Source organism: Salmo salar, chromosome ssa11 (assembly GCF_905237065.1).
Source record: "Salmo salar chromosome ssa11, Ssal_v3.1, whole genome shotgun sequence".
NCBI lineage: Eukaryota > Metazoa > Chordata > Actinopteri > Salmoniformes > Salmonidae > Salmo > Salmo salar.
Genome location: NC_059452.1, coordinates 71,107,834 through 71,129,763, shown reverse-complemented (window position 1 = coordinate 71,129,763; position 21,930 = coordinate 71,107,834). Strand labels below are relative to the sequence as shown.

Sequence of the window (21,930 nt, the reverse complement as noted above, 5' to 3'; positions counted from 1 at the left end):
CCCATAAACACTCCGTTATGTTGCTCCGGATGTCATGCATTTCAATGTGGATGTCCACAACAGAGTGGAAACGCGATGCCCCCTTGCGGTTAAAGGCTCCGTTATGAGACGGACGCCACATACTTTGAAATGTTTCAAATTTGCGTCGTCCTCAGTCCAGCCAGAGTCCGTCAAGAACAGGAAGTTACCAAACCACAGAAGATGAAAATATTGATGGCTTTATGGGTTAACTAGCAATTTGTAAACAATTACCCATTCCTATAAGTGAGTACTATTTTAATAGTAGTGTTAAATAATGCATATTGGCTGTTGAGCCAATTATATTATATGACTGTTCCCTCCCATTTAAGTTTATTGTGCTGGTAAAGACATTTGTTTTTGATGATTCAGATTAACTTTATTATCCCACCAGTGTAATGAACACGATGGGAGACAGAGAGCTGGTTTCAAGCGCAGGGAGCAGCAGGTGTTTATTGTAGAGGACCACAGGAGGAGGCAGGTAGCTGGGTCCAGGGGCAGGCAGAAGGTCATACACAGGGGATCCAAAAGGGCAACAGAACAGGCAGGGAAAAGGCTAGTAATGTAGTCCGGGAGGTCAGGCAATAGGTAGATAACAGGAAGAGGCAGGGAATAGGCAAAAGGCGTTGTTAGTTTTTGCCTGCCTCACTATCATACACAGGAGTAAACCACGGGGAAACCCAGAAAGAAAGAAGTGTGTCACAAAACAAACAATACCTCACAGTGATGGGGTGCAAACAACTGAACTAAATAGTGTGTGATAATGACATACAGGTGTGTGAACATGTGATTAGAATTCAGGTGATTGGGATCTGGAGAGTGAGCTGCATTCAGGGGATCTATGTGTTTGAGAGTGTGAGCTGGAAAGTGGGCTGGAAAGTGAGCTGCGTTCAGGGGATCTACGTGTTTGAGAGTGTGAGTTGGAAGCAGACGTTACAAGCAGAGGGAAATTCATTTTTTCATGTGCTTAAAAAGATGGTACATAAAACATGAAAACACAGAATCTACACAATAGAATTCATTCAAGGTGCTATAACAACACATTTAAAGTGAAAGTGCAATATGCTGTATACCCAACAGACTATCTATTATACAGCCTAATGACTGTTGGAATAAAAGAGTCTCCATATCTATCTGTTTTGATTTTCTTCTGAAGAAGTCTCTTTCCCCTTGTCTGGCTGCTGCTGTGACTGAATTTTGAGTGAAGGGGATGAGTACTGTCTGGAGGCTGATTCTTGATCTATACCAATTATCCTTCCCACCGTCTTAATCAAGCGCTGAAGCTTGACTTGGTCTTGCACTCGCATGTTTCCAAACACGCATATCAGACCAAAGGACAGCACACTCTGCAGGACAGATTTATAGAACATTTGTAAGATATGGCAGTCAACATTAAAATGGTTCAGTTTGCGTATAAAAAAACATTCCCTGTTGCATTTTCTTTATCTTTGCAAAGGCACAGTCATTGAATTTCAGTTTATTGTCTATTTCGAATCCCAGGTATTTATATGTGGTCACTCTATCGACTGATTCCCCCATCGATCTTCGTAGGAGGTAGTGGAGTTTTGTTCCTTCTCAAATCAATTTCCATCTCTGGTTTTCTTAACGTTTATTTCAAGAAAGTTATATGCGCACCACTGGACGAATTTGTCTGTTTCTCTGTCTAAACCTTGAAGAGAGGCTTGGTCTGGGTGGAGGAAACCCACAACAGCGGTGTCATCTGCATATTGAAAAAAATTTGTGGGCTGAGTCAGAGGCTTGACAATCGTTTGTGTACAGTTTTTACAGTATCGGTGAAAGTACGCAACCTTGAGGGGCTCCCGTATTCACCGTTCTAGATGTAGAGATGGCAGAGTTGAACTTCACTTGTTGGGTACGGTTCACAAGGAAACTATTAATCCACTTGATCAGTAGAGAGTTGACACCCAAATTCACCAGTTTATCCACCAGTAGGTTGGGGTTGGATGGTGTTAAACGCGCTACTGAAGTCAATGAATACAACTTTCACTAGGCTATTTGCCTTTTCTAAATATTCGTAAATATTGTTCAGCATGACCAGTAACTCATCATCAACACCCCTGGAGGCACGATAGGCAAATTGGTTTGGATCTAATTGGGATGAGAGACCAGAAAGAATTTGTTTTTGAATAATTTTTTCAAAGCATTTCATGTCAAGCTTGACTTGCTATAAAGTTAGAGAAACAAGTTGAGAAAAAAGTAGAAAAAAAAAAATATATATATATATATATATATATAAAAAGGTCATATTTTGAATAAAAAGGTCATATTTTGCAATCTCCCAAAATAAATTGGCTCTCTGACGAGAGACACTAAACTTGCCCATTCAGTAGCGCCGCAAGACTCTGTGAAGAGGATGTATGGGGTAACTGTGATATAACACCGTTTTTGTTCTGTGATGTTCAATGGGCATTTAAGGTGTGACAGGTGATCTGACAGGAGACCCGTCAAAAGTGTGTGTCTGTGTGTGTGGTAGGTGCGCCTCTCTCACCCCCCCTCGGGGACAGGTGCTAAAGTGTGAGGGCTGAGGAGTGTGGGAAGCGGAGTTCCCATCTCAGACCTGTGAAAAGAGACACTGGAGCATGTGTCTCCACCAATGTCCTCCCGACAGCATGGGCTGACAGGGTAGTGGTGGCGCGACCTTTTCTCACCTTTTTTTTAACATAACCACTATTGTCCCTCTCGACCCTCTCTTTTTTTTCCTCTTACAGTTCCCCACCTGAAGAGTTGATGGTTGTAGGTTGATCCATTGGAGCGCCCTCTACAGCCAGCCCTGTACCAGTTGCCCTTGCCATTGTACCAGTTAAGCTATACCAGTGCCATTATGTTGTTGTCTCGCTGGTCTCTGCTGCTACTCTGGTCTCTACTGGTTCTACTGGTCCAGTCCCCCCTAACCCAGTCCAGACCAGCTGCTTCCCTCAGTGACACTGACAGTGACACAGGTAAGAGACATGGACCACATAAAAGATCTTAAATTCTCTCCTCTTTCTTTCTTTCTTTCTTTCTTGTTTGCTCTCTCTCTCGGCAGGGCTGCGTCTGATTAGCCTTCTGTGTATGCGTGCGTGCGTGCGCTTCCGTTTTGCTCGCTTGTGTGCGTTTTAACGTGAGCTTATTTGATCTCTTTCATGCCAGGCTGAGGGTTCTGGGTTCAGGCTGCTTCCGTGATGGTTCAATCCCACTGACTCTGTTCCGCTGTCTGGAACTGTTCAGTTAGCAGTGGGTCTTTATTCTGAGACAGAGGACAGAACACACTCTTCAATTTGGGGGAGTGGAGGCTCTTTATTGGTCTAGAAAGGACCTCAATCTTCAAGGTTTGTCCATTTAGTTCAAAAACTGAGGATGTTTACAGGGATTTTTCATGGCGCAACCACGGTTTAGCTTCTCCACCGCTGGCTATGGTTTACATATCCTGTCCACGCACACACAGTTGGTTGGATGTGAAACAGAAAGGCTGTGTTTGGTAGAAAAGGATTAATGCTGTCTGAAAGGAGGTGTTTTTTTCCCTTCTATTGGCGAGTCCTGTAACCACGGCCATCCTATCCAGCCCTAACACCATGGGTGTGTGTGTGTGTGTGTGTGTGTGTGCGTGCGAGTGTGTGTGTTTGTGTGCATGTGCGAGTGAGTGTGTTTTGGATACAGAGAGAATGTGTGTTTGATACTGTTGTTTTGGAACACATCAACTCTTGTTTTTCTCACAGTCAAAAATACCAAAATGTAACTTCTGCTGCAAACAATTTTTCCATATACAAAGGCTGCTTCCAATTTTCCATCTCTGTCTCGCTGCTTCTTTCAAATAAAGTTGTTTTGGTCTTTGGATTTCAACCACCTCCCCCTGCTCTGCTCTTGTTTAGTGGATTCCGTTCTTCTTTTCAGTTATTTCATCTTTGTTTGTATCTCTTCTCTCTCTCCAACTCTCTCTCTCTCTGTCTATCTTTGACAACCTTTCATTAGGAATATTCCCCCTGCCATGAGCAGACAGTATTCAGGACTTCCCATAATGCAGTTTCTGTAAACCTCTCCCTGTAGATTACAGACCTGCTGTAGTGAGGTTGGGAGCTGGGATTCCGGGATGGTCTATGTCACTCTGTGGTGGTGATGATTATGGACCTAATCTCTCTAGATTACAGTAGATATGATGATGAGGTGTGCCTTCTCTGGTCGCAGTCCTGCTGAGATGTGGGGAGGGAAGGGATCTGCGGCAGAAAATGCCCGTAGTTAGTAATATAGTAGTTCTATATTGTATAGTAATCAATATATACATTCTGCTGAGAGATGGAAAGGGATGTGTGGTAGAAAATGTCCCTGCTTATAGTAATCACTGATCTGACGTGGCTGGATCTGTGAATGCTGTGGACTGGAACCCTATCGGACTGTGTCTAATGGTAGAAGGAAAAGGGCTTTTTTTCTCATTCAACGTATTCAAACAGGACCCATTATTAAAGCTCTGCAGCCCTACTTCCTCAACTCACCCTCACACCCATCCTTACCCTTTTGTATGCAGCCATTTGTCAGGATGAAGGTGCTGATGATGAGTGTGTTTGTTTATCTCTGAGCTTGGGGTTAGGGAGATACGTGGGAACTCTGAAGGAGCGGTGGTGTGTGCGCTGTGGCGATAGTCGAGGCACCTTTAAAAGGGGTGAAAGGTTAATCTTTATGCCGTTTCCATTCCCACTCAGCAGATCCCCACAGAGTAACCTTGTCTCAGCCCTTCCTGTTTGCGTGCGTGCGTGCAACACACACACACACACACACACACACACACACACACACACTCCTGTACAGCTAACCTTGTGGGGACACACAATTCAGTCCCATTCAAAATCCTATTTTCCCTAAACCTAACCCGTACTCTTACCCTAACCCTAACCTTAACCCAAAAACCTAACCTTAACCCTAAATGTATTATTTATGTATTATTATTTTGCCATCACTAGCACATTCGAGCCCGCTGCCTATATACATAGACTTGAAATCAATGGCCACTTTAATAAATGTAACACTAGTCACTTTAATAATGTTAACATATTTTGCATTACTCATCTCATATGTATTTTTAAAATTATTTAATTTTATTTTACCTTTATTTAACTAGGCAAGTCAGTTAAGAACAAATTCTTATTTTCAACTACGGCCTAGGAACAGTGGGTTGTATATAACTGCCTTGTATATACTGTATTCTGTTCTACTGTATCTTAGTCCATGTCTCTCAGACATTGCTCATCCATATTTATATATTCTTAATTCCATTCCTTTACTTAGATTTGTGTATATTGGGTATATGTTGTGGAATTGTTAGATATTACTTGTTAGATATTACTGCACTGCCGGAGCTAGAAACACAAGCATTTCACTACACCTGCAATAACATCTGCTAAACACGTGTATGTGACCAATAAAATTTGATTTTGATTTGAAACCTTACCCTAGCTCCTAACCCTAAAACTAACCCTAAAACTAACCCTAGCTCCTAACCCTAACCCTTAATGTAATACTAACACTAATTCTAAGCTTAACCCTAAACTTCCTAGAAATAGCATTTGACCTTGTCGTGACCAACAAAATGTCCCCAGTTGGTATTTTTTCTTTCTTCTTCTCGCTATTCTTGTGGGGACTTCTGGTCCCTACAAGAATAGTTAAACACGTCCACACACACACACACACACACTGGTTTCTAACTCTAGTTTACATACTCGTTTGAGAACTACAGCAATACTGAAAGTGTTCCCCTCTTTCCATAGCTGACATGCTTACATCGTCGGAGGATGAAGAGATGATGATGAAGAGTCTTCCTCAGAGGAAAATAAACTGTACAACAACCAGAAGCTCCAACGTAAGCCCCTTCCTCTCACCTCTTTCCCCCACACCTTACCTTCACGCCCCTTCGCTCCCTCTAACCTTATTAGTATGAAAAAGTAGGAGCCAAACCAATTTACAAAAAGATTGATATTGAATACAAAGTTAGAAATATAAATACCTCTCTCTCTCTCTCTCTCTAGCGATGTCTCCTCAGTGGGTGACTCCAGACAAGATGGAAAAGAGGCTCCATGCCGTCCCTGCCAGTAAGACTGTTAAATTCCGTTGCCAGGCGACTGGTAATCCCACTCCAACTTTGCGGTGGTACAGGAATGGAAAAGAGTTTAGGAGAGACCAGCGGATTGGAGGCTTCAAGGTATGTATGTTTGTACAGCCCTCTGCTGCATAGTGTGTTGTCTGTATAGTGCATCATCAGTAAAGTCAGCAGGTAAATAGCATACCTTAAAAGTAAAGATTAGATTACAGTGCCAAGGGGTAGAATGTATAAAAATAACAGCAGAGGTCCAAGCACTGAACCTTGGGGAATACCAAATTTCACTTATTTCTACTTTACCAAATTTCAATCACAAACACCACAACAAATGTTTTTTTCTTCTTGGTTATTCTTATGTTTTCACTCCCTGACTTTCTCTCCCTCTTTCAGCTCAGAGACCACATGTGGACTATAATAATGGAGTCAGTGGTTCCATCTGATAAAGGCAACTACACATGTCTGGTGGAGAACAAGCATGGCAGCCTCACACACACCTACCAGCTGGACGTAGTGGGTCAGTATGTGTGTGTGTGTGTTTACTTCTGATATGCGTACATAGAGAGATGTGTATGTATATGTGTGTGTTTGCGTCACTCACGTTGCATATGTGCTTGTGTGTTCTAGAACGTTCCCCTCACAGGCCCATCCTCCAGGCAGGCCTGCCAGCTAATCGTACGGCAGTGGTGGGTAGTGACGTGGAGTTTGTCTGTAGAGTGTTCAGCGACCCTCAGCCCCACATCCAGTGGCTCAAACGCATCACCATTAACGGCAGCAGAGTGGGGACAGACGGACTGCCCTACGTACGTGTACTGAAGGTACAGACACACACACACACACACACACACACACATATCTACGTACGAATTCTAAAGGTTTACCCACACTGTACACACGAGGGCTACCCCACATAAACATCTCTCTATCGCCCTCAGACTGCAGGGTTTAACACCACAGACAGGGAGATGGAGGTGTTTACTCTGAGGAACGTGTCTGTGGAGGATGAGGGAGAGTACACCTGTCTGGCAGGAAACTCTATAGGAATGTCTCACCACTCTGCCTGGCTCAGCGTGATCAAAGGTACGCACACATAAAAACACTCGATTATTCTTAACCTTTGCGGCCCATTGTGCTTTACAAATGTGCACTCAAAATGGAAGAGAACAAGCAAACAAAAATGACAATAAAATAAAAACATTGACTTCCTCCTCTGCAGACGTGCCTCCCTCCCCCGTACCGTCTCAGGCCTACCTGCAGATTTTCATCTACTGTGTCGGCTTCTTCATCATCATGCTCCTAATCGCCATAGCGACCGCCTGCCGATTACGCTGCTCCCCGAAGAAGAGCGACTTCAGTAGCCAGCTGGCTGTTCATAAACTGGCGAAGAGCATTCCCCTACGCAGACAGGTAGCACACACACATATACACACATACCCGTGAACCACGATCGTATGATGCGTAACCTTTGCCTGAGAACTAATCCCTGGGTTTAGTTCAGTTTACCATATCCTCTCTCACTGCCTCCCCCTCTCTTTCTCTAGGTGTCAGTAGACTCCTCCTCCTCTCTGCAGTCTGGGGTGTGTCTGGTCAGACCCTACCGCCTCTCCAGCGGAGCCACGCCCAACCTGGCCGGCGTGTCAGAATATGAGCTACCTGCGGACCCGCTCTGGGAGCTGTCACGAGACAGGTACTAGAAGGCTTATATCCCTGCATAGAGAATACACAACCTATAATTTAGGGAATACATAATATACCCTGCATATACCCTGCATATGGCATACATAATCTGCACTAGGTGCTTATAACTTAACCAAAGGGATTCATAACCTCCATGAACAGGACATTCATTTTATTTCATTTTTTTATTTCACCTTTATTTAACCAGGTTGAGAACAAGTTCTCATTTACAACTGCGACCTGGCCAAGATAAAGCAAAGCAGTGCGACACAAACAGCAACACAGTTACACATGGAATAAACAAGCGTACAGTCAATAACACAATAGAAAAGTCTATATACAGTGTGTGCAAAGACGGTAAGATTAGGGAGGTAAGGCAATAAATAGGCCGTAGTGGCGAAGTAATTACAATTTAGCAATTAAACACTGGAGTGATAGATGTGCAGAAGATGAATGTGCAAGTAGGGATACTGGGGTGCAAATGAGCTAAAAATAACTATATGCCATGCGTGTCTGTGTTCTAGGCTGTCACTGGGGAAGCCACTGGGTGAAGGTTGTTTTGGTCAGGTGGTGCTAGCAGAGGCTGCAGGTCTGGACAGAGAAAAACCCTCCCGTCTCACCATGGTCGCAGTGAAGATGCTTAAAGGTTTGTGAGACTACTGCTGACTACTTCTTGAAATATATTCCTCAAATTTGAGGAGTAAATTAGAATAAAACGTAGATTTTGGTATCATCATTTCGAACCTTGAAAACGGTGTGCGTATTGGTTGATATTGATGTGATGTCACGTCCCATTTCCTGTGTAGCGGACGCCACAGAGAAGGACCTGAGTGATCTGATCTCTGAGATGGAGATGATGAAGATGATCGGGAAACACAAGAATATCATCAACCTGCTAGGAGCCTGCACACAGGATGGTAAGACTGGCGCTGTGTGTGTGCGTTTGTGCGTGCGTTTGTGCGTGCGTATGAGCAGAATGGCAAACCATAAGTACAAAGAGGCACAGTACGAAAGGATAAAGATAACAGCAGGGGTCCAAGCACTGAACCTTGGCGAACACCCAAATGTTACATTACAACTGGGGTTTGGCCGTATCCAGATTTTCATATCGTCATACCGTCCTTCTCTCATCTCTGGATTTATGGTATTACCGTCTGTACACAAGGGGGCGCTAAAAAAGCAAAAAAAAATGCCATTGGGCATCCATTACCAGAATGCTAACAAACATAGCACAAACTAATAGCGAATTTCAATAGAGGCTGTTAGCATATTTAGCTAACGAGCGCAAACAAAATAAACGATTTGCAAAGACATGCAATCCAGCTTATATATACAAGTATAGGTAGTAGCTACTGAATGTCATTTCTGTTGCGTTTGGACATTTACAAGCGAATGTGAACCAGAGACATTGTGAAAATAAACAAAGTTTTGACGCATGCTTGTCTGAAGGAAGAACAGTACTGGCTCTGAAGCAGTATGTGTACATGCTGTGTCTGTGTGGAGTTTGGAGTTGCTACGGTAATGGGCCTGCCTGCTCTGCTCGGCCGAGAACGGAGAGGAGAAAAAATAAACGCAAAGAAATCAAGATGGCATCAGTGCCAGCTTTACAGATAACTCATCCAAAGCACTTTGACATCTCAAACACAGAAAGTGTCTCTTTATTAACTCAGCCACTTACTTAGCTAACTAGCAAGTTAAACCAAATACACAGCTGGACCCACCAGCTCCTGTATTCTCCCGTTGTGCTATTTACAAACAAACACGTGACTGGCTCAACTGTTCTGGGGAACTACAGTAAGCTTCATAATGTAAAACAATGTGACAGGTGAAATGAAGAACAATCTCCTAAATTATTGCACGAGTTGAATGCAGGTATTTAAAAGTATCTCCAAATATTCAAATATAATCGTGGCTTTTTCAGAATACCTCTGTATCGGCATACTGCCCAAGCCTAATTATAACCCTCTTCTCTCTCCAGGCCCTCTCCACGTGGTGGTAGAGTATGCATCTCAGGGCAACCTGAGAGAGTACCTGCGGTGTCGGAGGCCTGTGGGTCTGGAGTACTGGTCTGGGCCTACCCAGGCCCCCTTGGACACGCTGGAGGTCAGGGAGCTGGTGTCTGCTGCCTACCAGGTGGCCAGGGGCATGGCTTACCTCGCCTCACAGAAGGTCAGAGAAGAGACCAGTGTTATTGTTTCTCTGTCTGTCTCTCTCTTCGTCTGCATCTATTCTGTTCTCTTACTCTACTTCTCCCTTTCTCCTAGAAGTGTGGACATTTGTCCCTCTCGATCAATCAATTGTTTGTTTTGTAGTGTATCCACAGAGACTTGGCAGCCAGGAATGTGTTGGTGACAGAGGACAATGTGATGAAAATCGCAGACTTTGGGCTGGCCAGGGACATCCACCACATAGACTACTACAAGAAGACCACCAACGTGAGTGACTTGGTCAAAATGGAGCGGGTTTGACTTAAACACAGACAGACGGACATATAGGTGGTTTAACCCCTTGTTTTCCTCCCAGGGTCGTCTGCCAGTGAAATGGATGGCACCGGAGGCTCTGTTCGACCGCATCTACACACACCAGAGTGACGTGTAAGTCTCGCCCTCCTAACCTTTCATAGACGTTACGTTCTGTTGTGCCGTGGCTTTGCGTTGATCCATCATGTTATGTACCTGTAGGTTTCTTTTCAAGCCCATCAATAACTGTCCCTGATAAAGTGGTAGTTCACTGTATTGAATTCTGTGTGTGTGTGTGTTGTAGGTGGTCGTTTGGTGTGTTGCTGTGGGAGATCTTCACTCTAGGAGGCTCTCCCTACCCTGGTGTCCCTGTGGAGGAGCTGTTCAAACTGTTGAAGGAGGGACATCGTATGGACAGACCAGCCGCCTGCACAGAGGAGCTGTGAGTACACGCCGAAACACACACACATACAGTACAATGTCCTCGCAAGTATAGTGATACAAGTATAATAAATGTCCTTGCACGTATAATAATGCACTGTCTGTTCCGACCCTGTGGTGTTTGTTCTCAGGTACATGATGATGAGAGACTGCTGGCATGCTGTTCAGTCTCACAGACCAACCTTCAAACAACTGGTAGAGGATTTGGACCGCATGCTCTCACTCATGGCCAACCAGGTAAACACACACACACACACACACACACAGTATCATTTTCGTATAATTTCAATTGTTCCCCTGAACATGTCCTCTCTCTCCCGCCCTCTGTCTCTGCTCTCGCTCTAGGAGTATTTGGATCTGTCCATCCCTGCGGTCCAGTATTCTCCAGTGGGTCCAGACACCAGCAGCTCCTCTGACTCTGTCTTCTCCAGGGAGCCGACCCACGGAGCAGAGTACTCTTCCCGGACCCCTTCCCGGACCTCCACCCTGCTCTACAACCAGCACACCCCCCCTAGGACCCCTTCCCGGACCTCCACCCTGCTCTACAACCAGCACACCCCCCCTAGGACCCCTTCCCGGACCTCCACCCTGCTCTACAACCAGCACACCCCCCCTAGGACCCCTTCCCGGACCTCTACCCTGGCCTACGACCACCATATTCCCTCCCGGACCCCCCCCCGGACATCCATCCTGACCTACACCATACCTACCCGGCACACCACCACCCGGGGACACAGCCAACGTTGACCTACAACCCTTGCCGCACACCTTAACCTATCCACCTCCCTTTTAGTCAGTCTCTACCATGATCTCTGCCCCCTCCTACCCCCAGCCCCTCCTTCCCCCAACCCCCTGGCTTCTACCCCCAGCCCCTCCTTGGTGACTGGGAGGCCTACCAGAGGGGAGGACACTACCTGAGTGCTTTAACCCCTCGTTCTCCAGTCTGCCCCGGAGCGGTTTCATTTGACCTGCTTAGCATTTCTGGGGAGAGGCTCATTAACAAAGATTAAGACAATGGCAAAGATAGACAGACAGAGGGTTCTATAACAGAGTCATAAGACATGAAATAGACTTTTCACAAAGACTGGGCTCTTCTGTACTCCCTAGGACTGAACTATTAATATAGGGATACTCACACAGGAGCAAGAGGCGGAGAAGGAGGCTGCTAAACATTATTTTCATCGCCATATTACGCAACAAACTGCTGCTTCATGAGTAAACCATACAGGCTATAAAAAGGAAATCATACCAAGGAAAAACAAATAATTCAGTTATTTTTTATTTAACTAGGCAGGTCAGTTGAGAACAAATTCTTATTTACAATGACGGCCTACCAAAAGGCCTCCTGCGGGGTCGGGGGCTTCTTATATAAATATATTATGAATTGTGTCATCTGAAAATATGTTTCCAGTGTTACTTTTTTAGACGGTTGTTTGTTTTTATCCCTGTCAATGGAAGTACACCTACGAGTGGCGTGGATATGATGCTATGTGTTCGATTCAGAGGAAAGAAGTAGGTAAGATGTGTTTTAATAAGCTAATATCATACCAGCAGTGTTAGTCAGGGCTTGCCTACAGTTACAGTATCACTCTCTAGTCTAGGCTGTATGGACACCAGTGTTACATTAAGGTAATGATGATGTTGTTGATAATGTTAATGATAATGTAAATGGTTTTAAAACAGTGGCAAATGCACTTATCGCCAATGGAAGTCTACCTTTACAGAGAATGCCTTTATTTAAAGGACTGCTAATAAAGACAACAGTATTACAAAACTTCACTGAAGTCTTTTTGAATGAGAGAGAAAATGGAGGGAGAGAGAGCACATGCTGAAGTGATCAGTCAGCCAAATGTTGCATAGTAGTGCTCCAGGACTTCAGGGGCTGAATAAAGGACTGGTGAAAGAGTGTGTGATGGGAGAGAGTGAGGAGAGGTTCTGCTGCTGACTGCAGAGGAAGCATTCTCTCCAGAAAATGTGTGTGTGTGTGTGTGTGTGTGTGATTAATGGTGGGAAGAGAGGATTGGCCAGTAACTTTGCTCTATCAATCACCCTGAGATCTGGACCTTACAGCACAGACAGCAGCTTCCTGCCAGACACACACACATAGCTGGCAGCTTGTTTGGCTGAGGTCCAGGGTCTGGATAGCATGTCTGTCCCTTGGAGAGGAAACATTCTGTTAAATTTCTGGCTGCGTTCTCTCTCTCTGGTGAGATTTAAGCTGTTCTGTGTTCTATGCCCTGTGTTCTATTCACAGCTCATAGATAACTATGTGTTGAATAAAAACATTTCATGTGGATCCTATCCTTATTGTTTCAGATGAAGATAGGAACTTTCCAGAAACTTCTCCGAAGGCGTAAGGATAGAGCACCCATCCATTCACTCTAAAATTTGAAGTAGCCTATTCTAACCGGATTACCCTGAATAGGGTTATATTCCCTGAGCTCTTCCTGTGTCACTGTGTAAATCTGGGCTTGTCTAAACGTGTTGAGGAGTGTGTTTTCTCAGGCTTGCTCGTATTCCTGGAAATGAGGGCTGTTAGCACAGCCATCTGCCCTATTGCCCTATATGTTGACCACCACACATACACACACAATGACGGCAATCAATGTCCCCCACCAAGGTGTTAATGCAAACACCCCACCCCTGCCACCCTTCTCCATTAAGTGCTCCCCTGGCTGTATGTGGGCTCTATTGGGGTTACGGGCCATGAGCTGCTGGGTGTGAGGAGCCATAATGGGGCTGCAGTTTCTACCAGGGACAGATGGTTCAGAGGGGCGTCAGAGTCACTGGCATCCAGTGTGGTGCTGTTATCAACACCTGTAGGAGCTAGCGGAGGATCAGCCTTGGGAACCACAGGGGCTGTCAGGGTTATCAGGCTTTTGTAAAAAAAAAAAAAAACGCTGGAGATTTATTGACAGGGTGGCTATCAACCGTGCAAAGTTCCTCAGCGTACACACGTCAGAGGAGCTGAAATGGTCAAACCACGCGGACACCATGGTGAATAAGGCACGACAGCGACTCTTCAACCTCACGATGCTGAAGAAGTTCAGCCTGTCCCCGAGGGCCCTCACAGTGTTCTACAGGAGCACCATCGAGAGCACACTGTCGGGCTGCATCACAGCCTGGTACGGCAACTCCACCGCCGCTGACCGCAAGGTGCTACAGAGGGTGGTACGCTTAGCCGAACGCACCGTTGGGTGCACACTGCCTGTGTCGCAGCAAGGACAAGAAGATCATCGGGCACCCGAGCCACGCCCTGTTCTCCCCACTTCCTTCACTAAGTATAGGAGCATCGTGGCAAAACCTGAAAGACTGGTCAGTAGCTTCTACCTACAGACCATCAGGCAACTGAACAGCCACCACTAGTCAGCTACCTGCTCCCCCGGTCCCCCCCAGACTTCCTATTGTGTGTGTGTGTGTGTGTGTGCGCGCTTGCATGAGAGACAGAGAGTTCAAGTTTCCCTCAAGTCAGCGCTGAGTACTTCATTACCACTGGTTCCCAGGCTGTTTTGTACTGTGACAACCACCACTGTTTCCGTTTCTGGCCCCAATAACGACCAAGAAGGAATGGAATCAGCTGTGACCCAAACCACCATTTTAGAAACTGAACTTTTTAGTGTTGCATAGTTTCTTTCTGAAGCAGTTGAAACAGGTAAGTGTCACCGCATGTACTCCTGAGAGAGAGACAGAGAGACAGAGAGAGAGAGACAGAGAGAGAAAGAAATGTCTTCTATGTCATTACTGAACACTTAGGGGGCCATTAGCAGTGTAGATCTTTTCCTCTGGTACACCTCCCCTCCCTTTCAAACTGTCTGTTCCAACAACCTCCTAACTGATCACCCGGATTGATTAGGGAGAGTTATTGTCATTGCCTCAATTTGGTGGGTCACATGAAAATGCGGGATGTTTTGAACCACCGCTGTACGCTTAGGGATGGTCTGCCAGACGCAGACTTGTTTGGCAAACCAGCTCTAAGTCATCTAACAGACGAGTTTGGAAAGCATAGAAACTGACTGTGAGAAAGTGGTAAGAAGAACGTAGGAGGGCTTTACAGGTCTGCGATTTAGAATGCTGGTTCTGGCTGTATGTACAGAGGTCTGGTAAAGTCATAGGCCTGGGGAGTTTGGCTGGGACTGGAGATTTGTACCAGAGATAATCTCGTTGTAGCATAGACTGTACTAAGGACGCACAGTCCCATATACGACAGGAGTATACTGCTACCCAGTGGATGGAAATTACAGAATAAACTTCAAAAATACTTTAACCTCTAACCTTTTTTTAATTTAACCTTTAACTAGGCAAGTCAGTTAAGAACAAATTCTTATTTACAATGACTGCCTACCCCGGACGACACTGGACCAATTGCGCGCTGCCCTATGGGACTCCCAATCACGGCCGGATGTGATACAGTCTGGATTCAAACCAGGGACTGTAGTGACCCCTCTTGCACTGAGATGCAGTGCCTTAGACCGCTGCGCTACTCAGGAGCCCAACTCTAACACCAATGCAAACGATTAAAGATCACCAATGTTTGAAACTATGATCGCTCAATCACTAGTCTGGTATGGCAACTACTCAGCCTCCGACCGCAAGGCACTACAAAGGGTAGTACATCACTGGGAACAAGCTTCCTGATATCAAGGAACTCTATACTAGGCGGTGTCAGAGGAAGGCCCTAAAAATTGCCAAAGACTCCAGCCACCCTAGTCATAGACTGTTCTCTCTGCTACTGCACGGCAAGCTGTACCAGAGCTCCAAGTCTAGGTCCAAAAGGCTTCTAAACAGCTTCTACCCCCAAGCCATAAGACTCCTAAACAGCTAATAAAATGATCCCAAGCGGTGCAGCGATCTAAGGCACTGCATCGCGGTGCTAGGGGCTTCACTACAGACCCTGGTTTGATTCCAAGCTGTATCACAACCGGCCGTGATTGAGAGTCCCGTAGGGTGGCGCACAATTGGCCCAGCGTTGTCCGGATTAGGGTTTGGCCGGGGTAGGCCGTCATTGTAAATAAGAATTTGTTCTTAACTGAATTGCCTAATAAAAAATAAAAATTACTACACGGACTATTTTCATTGTCCCCACCCCACATTTTTTCGCTGCTTCTACTCTCTGTTTATTATCTATGCAGTTACTTTACCTCTACCTACATGTACATATTACCTCAATTACCTCAACTAACCTGTGCCCCCCCCCTGTATATAGCCTCGCTGTTATTTTGTTGTTGCTCTTTAATTATTTATTTTTCTATTTTCTTCTTTTCTATTTTATTTATTTTTATCTTGCTTATTTTAGTAAATACTTTCTTTCTTAAAACTGCATTGTTGGTTAAGGGCCCTCTTGGGGCTATGTGGGACGCTAGCGTGCCACCCGTGGTGCACCCTATCAACAGCAGGTGCATTTCAAGAGCGGCAAATTTGAAACCAAATAAATGTCAAAATTCAAATTTTTCAAACATACAACTATCTTACACCCTTTGAAAGATAAACATCTCCTTAATCTAACCACGTTGTCCGATTTCAAAAAGGTTTTACGGCGAAAGCATAAAGTTAGATTATGTTAGGAGAGTACATTGACAATAGCTGTGTGTAATGTTTTGTCAATTCAAAGACAGGGTCACCAAAACCATAAAACCAGCTAAAATGATGCACTAACCTTTTACAATCTCCATCAGATGACACTCCTAGGACATTATGTTAGACAATGCATGCATTTTTAGTTCTATCAAGTTCATATTTATATCCAAAAACAGCGTTTTACTATGGCATTGATGTTGAGGAAATCGTTTCCCTCCAATAACTGGCAGTCAAGTCAGCACCACAAATTAAATAATTAAAATTAGAAAACATTGGTAAAATATTATATTGTCATTTAAAGAATTATAGATTTACATCTCTTGAACGCAATCAACTTGCCAGATTTAAAAATAACCTTACTGGGAAATCACACTTTGCAATAATCTGAGCACTGCGCCCAGAAAAATATGCTTTGCTATACAGACAAACGGCCATGTTGGAGAGATCTAAAATCGAAAATACTATGTAAATAATCCATTACCTTTGATTCTCTTCATCAGATGTCACTTCCCGGAATCCCAGGTCCATAACGAATGTAGTTTTGTTCAAAAAAGCTCATCATTTATATCCAAAAAGATCCGTGTTGTTAGCACATGATCTAAGCCAGCCGGACTTCTCGTCATGAACGAGGGGAAAAAATATATTTATGTTCGTTCAAACATGTCAAACGTTGTATAGCATAAATCATTAGGGCCTTTTTTAACCAGAACATGAATAATATTCAAGGTGGACGAATGCATTCTCTTTTAAAACGTTTTGGAACGAGGGTACCGAACATGACCTCGCGCGCCAGAGTCTAATCGGCCATCACCGTTCCAAGGCTCTTGTTCGGTCAGATCTCATAGTAGAAGATTCAAAACACTTTGTAAAGGCTGGTGACATCTAGTGGAAGCAATAGGAAGTGCCAAAACATTAATCAGCCCCTGTGTGTTTCAATGGCATAGGCTTACAGGTAATTCAACACATCAGGTATCCACTTCCTGTCAGAAAATGTCTCAGGGTTTTGCCTGCCAAATGAGTTCTGTTATACTCACAGACACCATTCAAACAGTTTTAGAAACTTTAGGGTGTTTTCTATCCATGTGTAATAAGTATATGCATATTCTAGTTACTGGGTAGGAGTGGTAACCAGATTAAATCGGGTACGTTTTTTATCCAGTCGTGTCAATACTGCCCCCTATCCTAAACGGGCTTGTAAGTAAGCATTTCACTGTAAGGTCTACTGTACACCTGTTGCAATCAGCGCATGTGACAAATAACATTTGATTTGAAATCACTGTAGTCAATATGATGCAGATCACAACATTTATTTGTAGCAGAGAGAATTACCCCAAGCCCCCATAGTGTAGAGTACCAGACTCGACTACACTATCACACACACACACACACACACACACACACACACACACACACACACACACACACACACACACACACACACACACACACACACACACGATTTAACCACATCTTCCACAGCATACTATTGTCGTGTTCGTACACAGTATAGGATCTTGCATTAACACAGACAGTGACAGAGAAGAACTCAAACCAATCACACAAGTTACAACTAACGACGTAATACAACATCATAAATAAACATTTAGTAAGAAAATACATATCAATAATAATATTATAGTAATATATCCAAAGGTCTTTTTAAATAGGCTTCTCTTGGTAATCACTGGTCAAAACTGGGACGTTATGGCTGCTGTGCCATGTTGAAATCAGATGGAACTACAATGATGGTTCATTTTCTTAGATAGCCTTTGACATGTTTCAATTGATTAACATTAAATGATCAGACTTTTCATCAGCTCCCCAGGTTAAGTTGAGTCTATTCTGAGCAGATATAATCCTCCACATTCAACGTCCAGCTAACAAGTTTCATCCCCCTCTCATCAAGCATCAGCCAACACAGAAATACTTTCAACAGCAGCTAGAGATAGACGCTTCGCCAAATCAACTACGACATTACAGCAGCTCCAAACTTCCCTTAATCATTTAGCCTTAATCATGTGAGGAGACAGCTGTGTGTGTGTGCATGCATGTGCAAATATGTGTGTGTCAGCATGCATAGAGTTGAAGCATTCATGAATGTGTGTTTGTGTGTTTAAGGTACCTGTGGTGTGTTTGTGTGTATATGTGAGTGTGTGTTTAAGGTATGAGCGGTGTGAATGTACACTACCGGTCAAAAGTTTGGACACGCCTACTCATTCAAGGGTTTTTCTTTATTTTTACTATTTTCTACATTGTAGAATAATAGTGAATACATCAAAACTATGAAATTACACATGGAATCATGTAGTAAGCAAAAAAGGGTTAAACAAATTAAAATTCTTCAAATAGCCACCCTTTGCCTTGATAACAGCTTTGCACACTCTCAACCAGCTTCACCTGGAATGCTTTTCCAACATTCTTGAAGGAGTTCCCACATATGCTGAGCATTTGTTGGCTGCTTTTCCTTCACTCTGCGGTCCGACTCATCCCAAACCATCTCAATTTGGTTGAGGTTGGGGGATTGTGGAGGCCAGGTCATCTGATGCAGCACTCCATCACTCTCTTTCTTGGTAAAATAGCCCTTACACAGTGTGGAGGTGTGTTAGGTCATTGTCCTTTTGAAAAAGAAATGATAGTCCCACTAAGCCCAAACCAGATGGGATGGTGTATCACTGCAGAATGCTGTGGTAGCCATAGTGGTTGTGTGCCTTGAATTCTAAATAAATCAGACAGTGTCACCAGCAAAGCACCCCCACACCATAACACCTCCTCCTCCACACTTTACGGTGGGAAATACACATGCGGAGATCATCCGTTCACCCACACCGTTTCTCACAAAGACAAGGCTGTTGGAACCAAAAATCTCATAATTTCTACAGGTCTAATGTCCATTACTCGTGTTTCTTGGCCCAAGCAAGTCTCTTCTTATTATTGGTGTCCTTTAGTAGTGGTTTCTTTACAGCAATTTGACCATGAAGGCCTGATTCACGCAGTCTCCTCTGCACAGTTGATGTTGAGATGTGTCTGTTACTTGAACTCTGTGAAGCATTTATTTGGTCTACAATTTCTGAGGCTGGTAACTAATGAACTTATCCTCTGCAGCAGAGTTAATTCTGGGTCTTCCATTCCTGTGGCAGTCTTCATGAGAGCCAGTTTCATCATAGCGCTTGATGGTTTTTGCAACTGCACTTGAAGAAACTTTCAAAGTCCTTCACATTTTCTGTATTGACTGACCTTCATGTCTTAAAGTAATGATGGACTGTCGTTTCTCTTTGCTTATTTGAGCTGTTCTTGCCATAATATGGGTCTTTTGACAAATAGGGCTATCTTCTGTATACCCCCCACCATGTCACAACACAACAGATTGGCTCAAACACATTAAGGAAAGAAATTCTACAAATTAACATTTAAGGCACACCTGTTAATTGAAATGCATTCCAGGTGACTACCTCATGAATCTGGTTGAGAGAATGCCAAGAGTGTGCAAAGCTGTCATGAAGGCAAAGGGTGGCTACTTCGAAGAATCTCAAATAAAAATATAACACTTTCTTGTTTACTCCATGATTCCATGTGCTATTTCCTAGTTTTGATGTATTCAATATTATTCTACAATGTAGAAAATAGTACAAAAAAAGAAATGCCCTTGAATGGGTAGGTGTTCCAAAACAATTGACCAGTAGTGTATGTCTCCTCTTTACTCAATCTCTCTATCCGACTCCTCCAGAGAGCGTTTCCTAGCGAACAGGTGGGTGGGGTCTCTTCCTCTCATGCTGGGCTGGACCTTGAAGGCGGGGGGAGACCCCATTGGCCAGTGCCAGCCGGCGGGGGCGGAGATAGCACCTTGGTTAGAATCCTGGGGGCAAGGCTTGTTCTGCAGCAGCTGGAAGAGGGTCTCCATGTCTGGACCCAGCCTAGAAACAAACTCCGTCCTGACAACCGCCACTGTTTCCTGATCACAGGCCAGAAGGGACTGAAGCAGAGTGCTGTAGTACCTGGAATACACACGTCGCATTAGACAAATACACCGGGTTAGTCACGCGCAAACACAGTTTGGCTCACCTGTTGGGGAAGTGTGCAGGTACCTGTACCACCTCTCCAATGGCCTCAGGGTTGGAGCGAGCCACACCACAGATGTCCAGTCTACTATAACACTCCTCCTGGACCTACACACACACACACACACACACACACACACACACACACACACACACAATCCTTTTAACTCTCAGAAACTTGCACTTCATCCTACCACACAGTAGAGGTTATTTGGGATCATTTTGGCGCTGATAGGAAGATATGACGGCTGACATGGAGTGAATCTCTAATAAAGCCAGCGACTGACCTCAGAGATCATCCTCTGGAAGATTCCACAGCGCCTGATGGTCTGGAACACTTTAGATGTGACGCCGTTGGCAATACACCTCAGACTCTCCTTTACAAATGTCTTACCCTGCGCTCACACACACACACACGCACACACGGTTAGAGAGACTGCGGTGGGTCGTCAAAAAAGTGTATGTGTGTGTGTGTGTGTGGTGTATAGATTACCTGTGTGTTGAAGGTAGCTGTGGTGCGGAGGAACAGTTGGCAGATATCGTGCATGCCATCCGTGTCACAGGTAGAATTCTCCAGGCAGGCAAATGTTCCACATCCCACAGCTAGAGCACCATTCAAACACCCAGCCACATCCGCTGGAGAGAGGGGGGGAAATCATCAAACTTCAGCAATTGACAGAGGCTATAGTGGGCTACACTCACATACATTTAACAAAGTGCCTATGTCTCTATTCATGTTAATGCAACTATTTTAGGAAGGTTTGACTACACGAGGCAACTTTCATACCCAACTCTTGTGCATGAACCCAACGCACTCTGTATCTACAGCCTTATTTGGATAAAGAACTGCAGTTTGCATTGTTTTTTTGCACTTTAGGCTAACCAACGGTACTCACAGGGGCTATTGGAGGAGTAGCGTGCACGGCGAGGAGAGGATTCCTCCGGTTCGGCATCGAAGGCGGAGGTCCCCAGGACTAGGAAGATTGCGAACAGGCCAAATTTAGCTAGCATCTTGTTGAAATATGGTGATGTTCATCGGGTGCAAGAGGTAGAAGAGGTCGGCTTGATTTTTGGTGTAGAACAGTTGGGATGTAGCTCTCTATTAGTTCCCTGGTTAGTGTTACGTTGACGAGCTGTTTTTATAGCCGTTTGTTACACAAATCACTGGACCCCCCAGCGGGTTTGTCCAATCAGCGACCGGCATCTCCAGTGGGGGGTCGCGGTGCGTGCGTTAGGCCAATTTGTAAAATGTTTCCACTGAGCGCTTTGGAACTTTCCGTGCGTGTGCTTATATTTATTCATGAAAGAACGTTCATTGTGGAAATTGAAACAAAAGTGATTATTTTGTTCTAAAATGCATAGGGCAAGGTTACAATGGGTCTGCTAATGTGAGAAGCAGCTGTTCAGGTGTGGTTGTAGGAAAAATTACTTGTCTGCAAAACCAGAAACCTTTCAGTATTGTAATATGACTACGATTAGCTGAAGTTTGATTTAGAATAGGCTACTTCCATAGTTAAATTAGGCCTTGGAAACTGAAATGAGTTGTTTTAAAAAATTCCAGTCATGTTTCATGTGCAGTGGTTCAGTCACGTAGAAAGGCAGATCAATCATTGTGAAAGGCATG

At 44.4% G+C, this 21,930-nt stretch overlaps 2 protein-coding genes across 2 annotated transcripts in view; one reads left to right on the top strand and one right to left on the bottom strand.

Annotated features, from left to right (window-relative positions):
- The window catches only part of LOC106563063 (fibroblast growth factor receptor 1-A), a 30,789-nt gene extending 18,338 nt beyond the window's left edge, over positions 1-12,451 (top strand). The window contains 17 exon segments of the mRNA XM_074112228.1: positions 2,748-2,978; positions 5,775-5,803; positions 5,806-5,866; positions 6,033-6,205; positions 6,494-6,617; positions 6,728-6,918; positions 7,036-7,180; positions 7,317-7,507; positions 7,642-7,787; positions 8,302-8,423; positions 8,584-8,694; positions 9,756-9,946; positions 10,090-10,212; positions 10,301-10,371; positions 10,541-10,678; positions 10,809-10,914; positions 11,023-12,451. Coding sequence (XP_073968329.1) covers positions 2,861-2,978; positions 5,775-5,803; positions 5,806-5,866; positions 6,033-6,205; positions 6,494-6,617; positions 6,728-6,918; positions 7,036-7,180; positions 7,317-7,507; positions 7,642-7,787; positions 8,302-8,423; positions 8,584-8,694; positions 9,756-9,946; positions 10,090-10,212; positions 10,301-10,371; positions 10,541-10,678; positions 10,809-10,914; positions 11,023-11,424 — 2,442 coding nt within the window. The 5' untranslated portion in view covers positions 2,748-2,860 and the 3' untranslated portion in view covers positions 11,425-12,451.
- Positions 12,452-18,560: 6,109 nt separating this feature from the next.
- stc1l (stanniocalcin 1, like) lies at positions 18,561-21,480 on the bottom strand. The gene is made up of 5 exons (XM_014128284.2): positions 21,203-21,480; positions 20,800-20,942; positions 20,594-20,701; positions 20,311-20,414; positions 18,561-20,243 (listed from the first exon to the last, which is right to left on the bottom strand). Exons 1-5 carry the CDS (start codon positions 21,315-21,317, stop codon positions 19,946-19,948), a joined length of 768 nt encoding a protein of 255 aa, XP_013983759.1. The 5' UTR covers positions 21,318-21,480; the 3' UTR covers positions 18,561-19,945.
- Between the last annotated feature and the right edge of the window lie 450 nt (positions 21,481-21,930).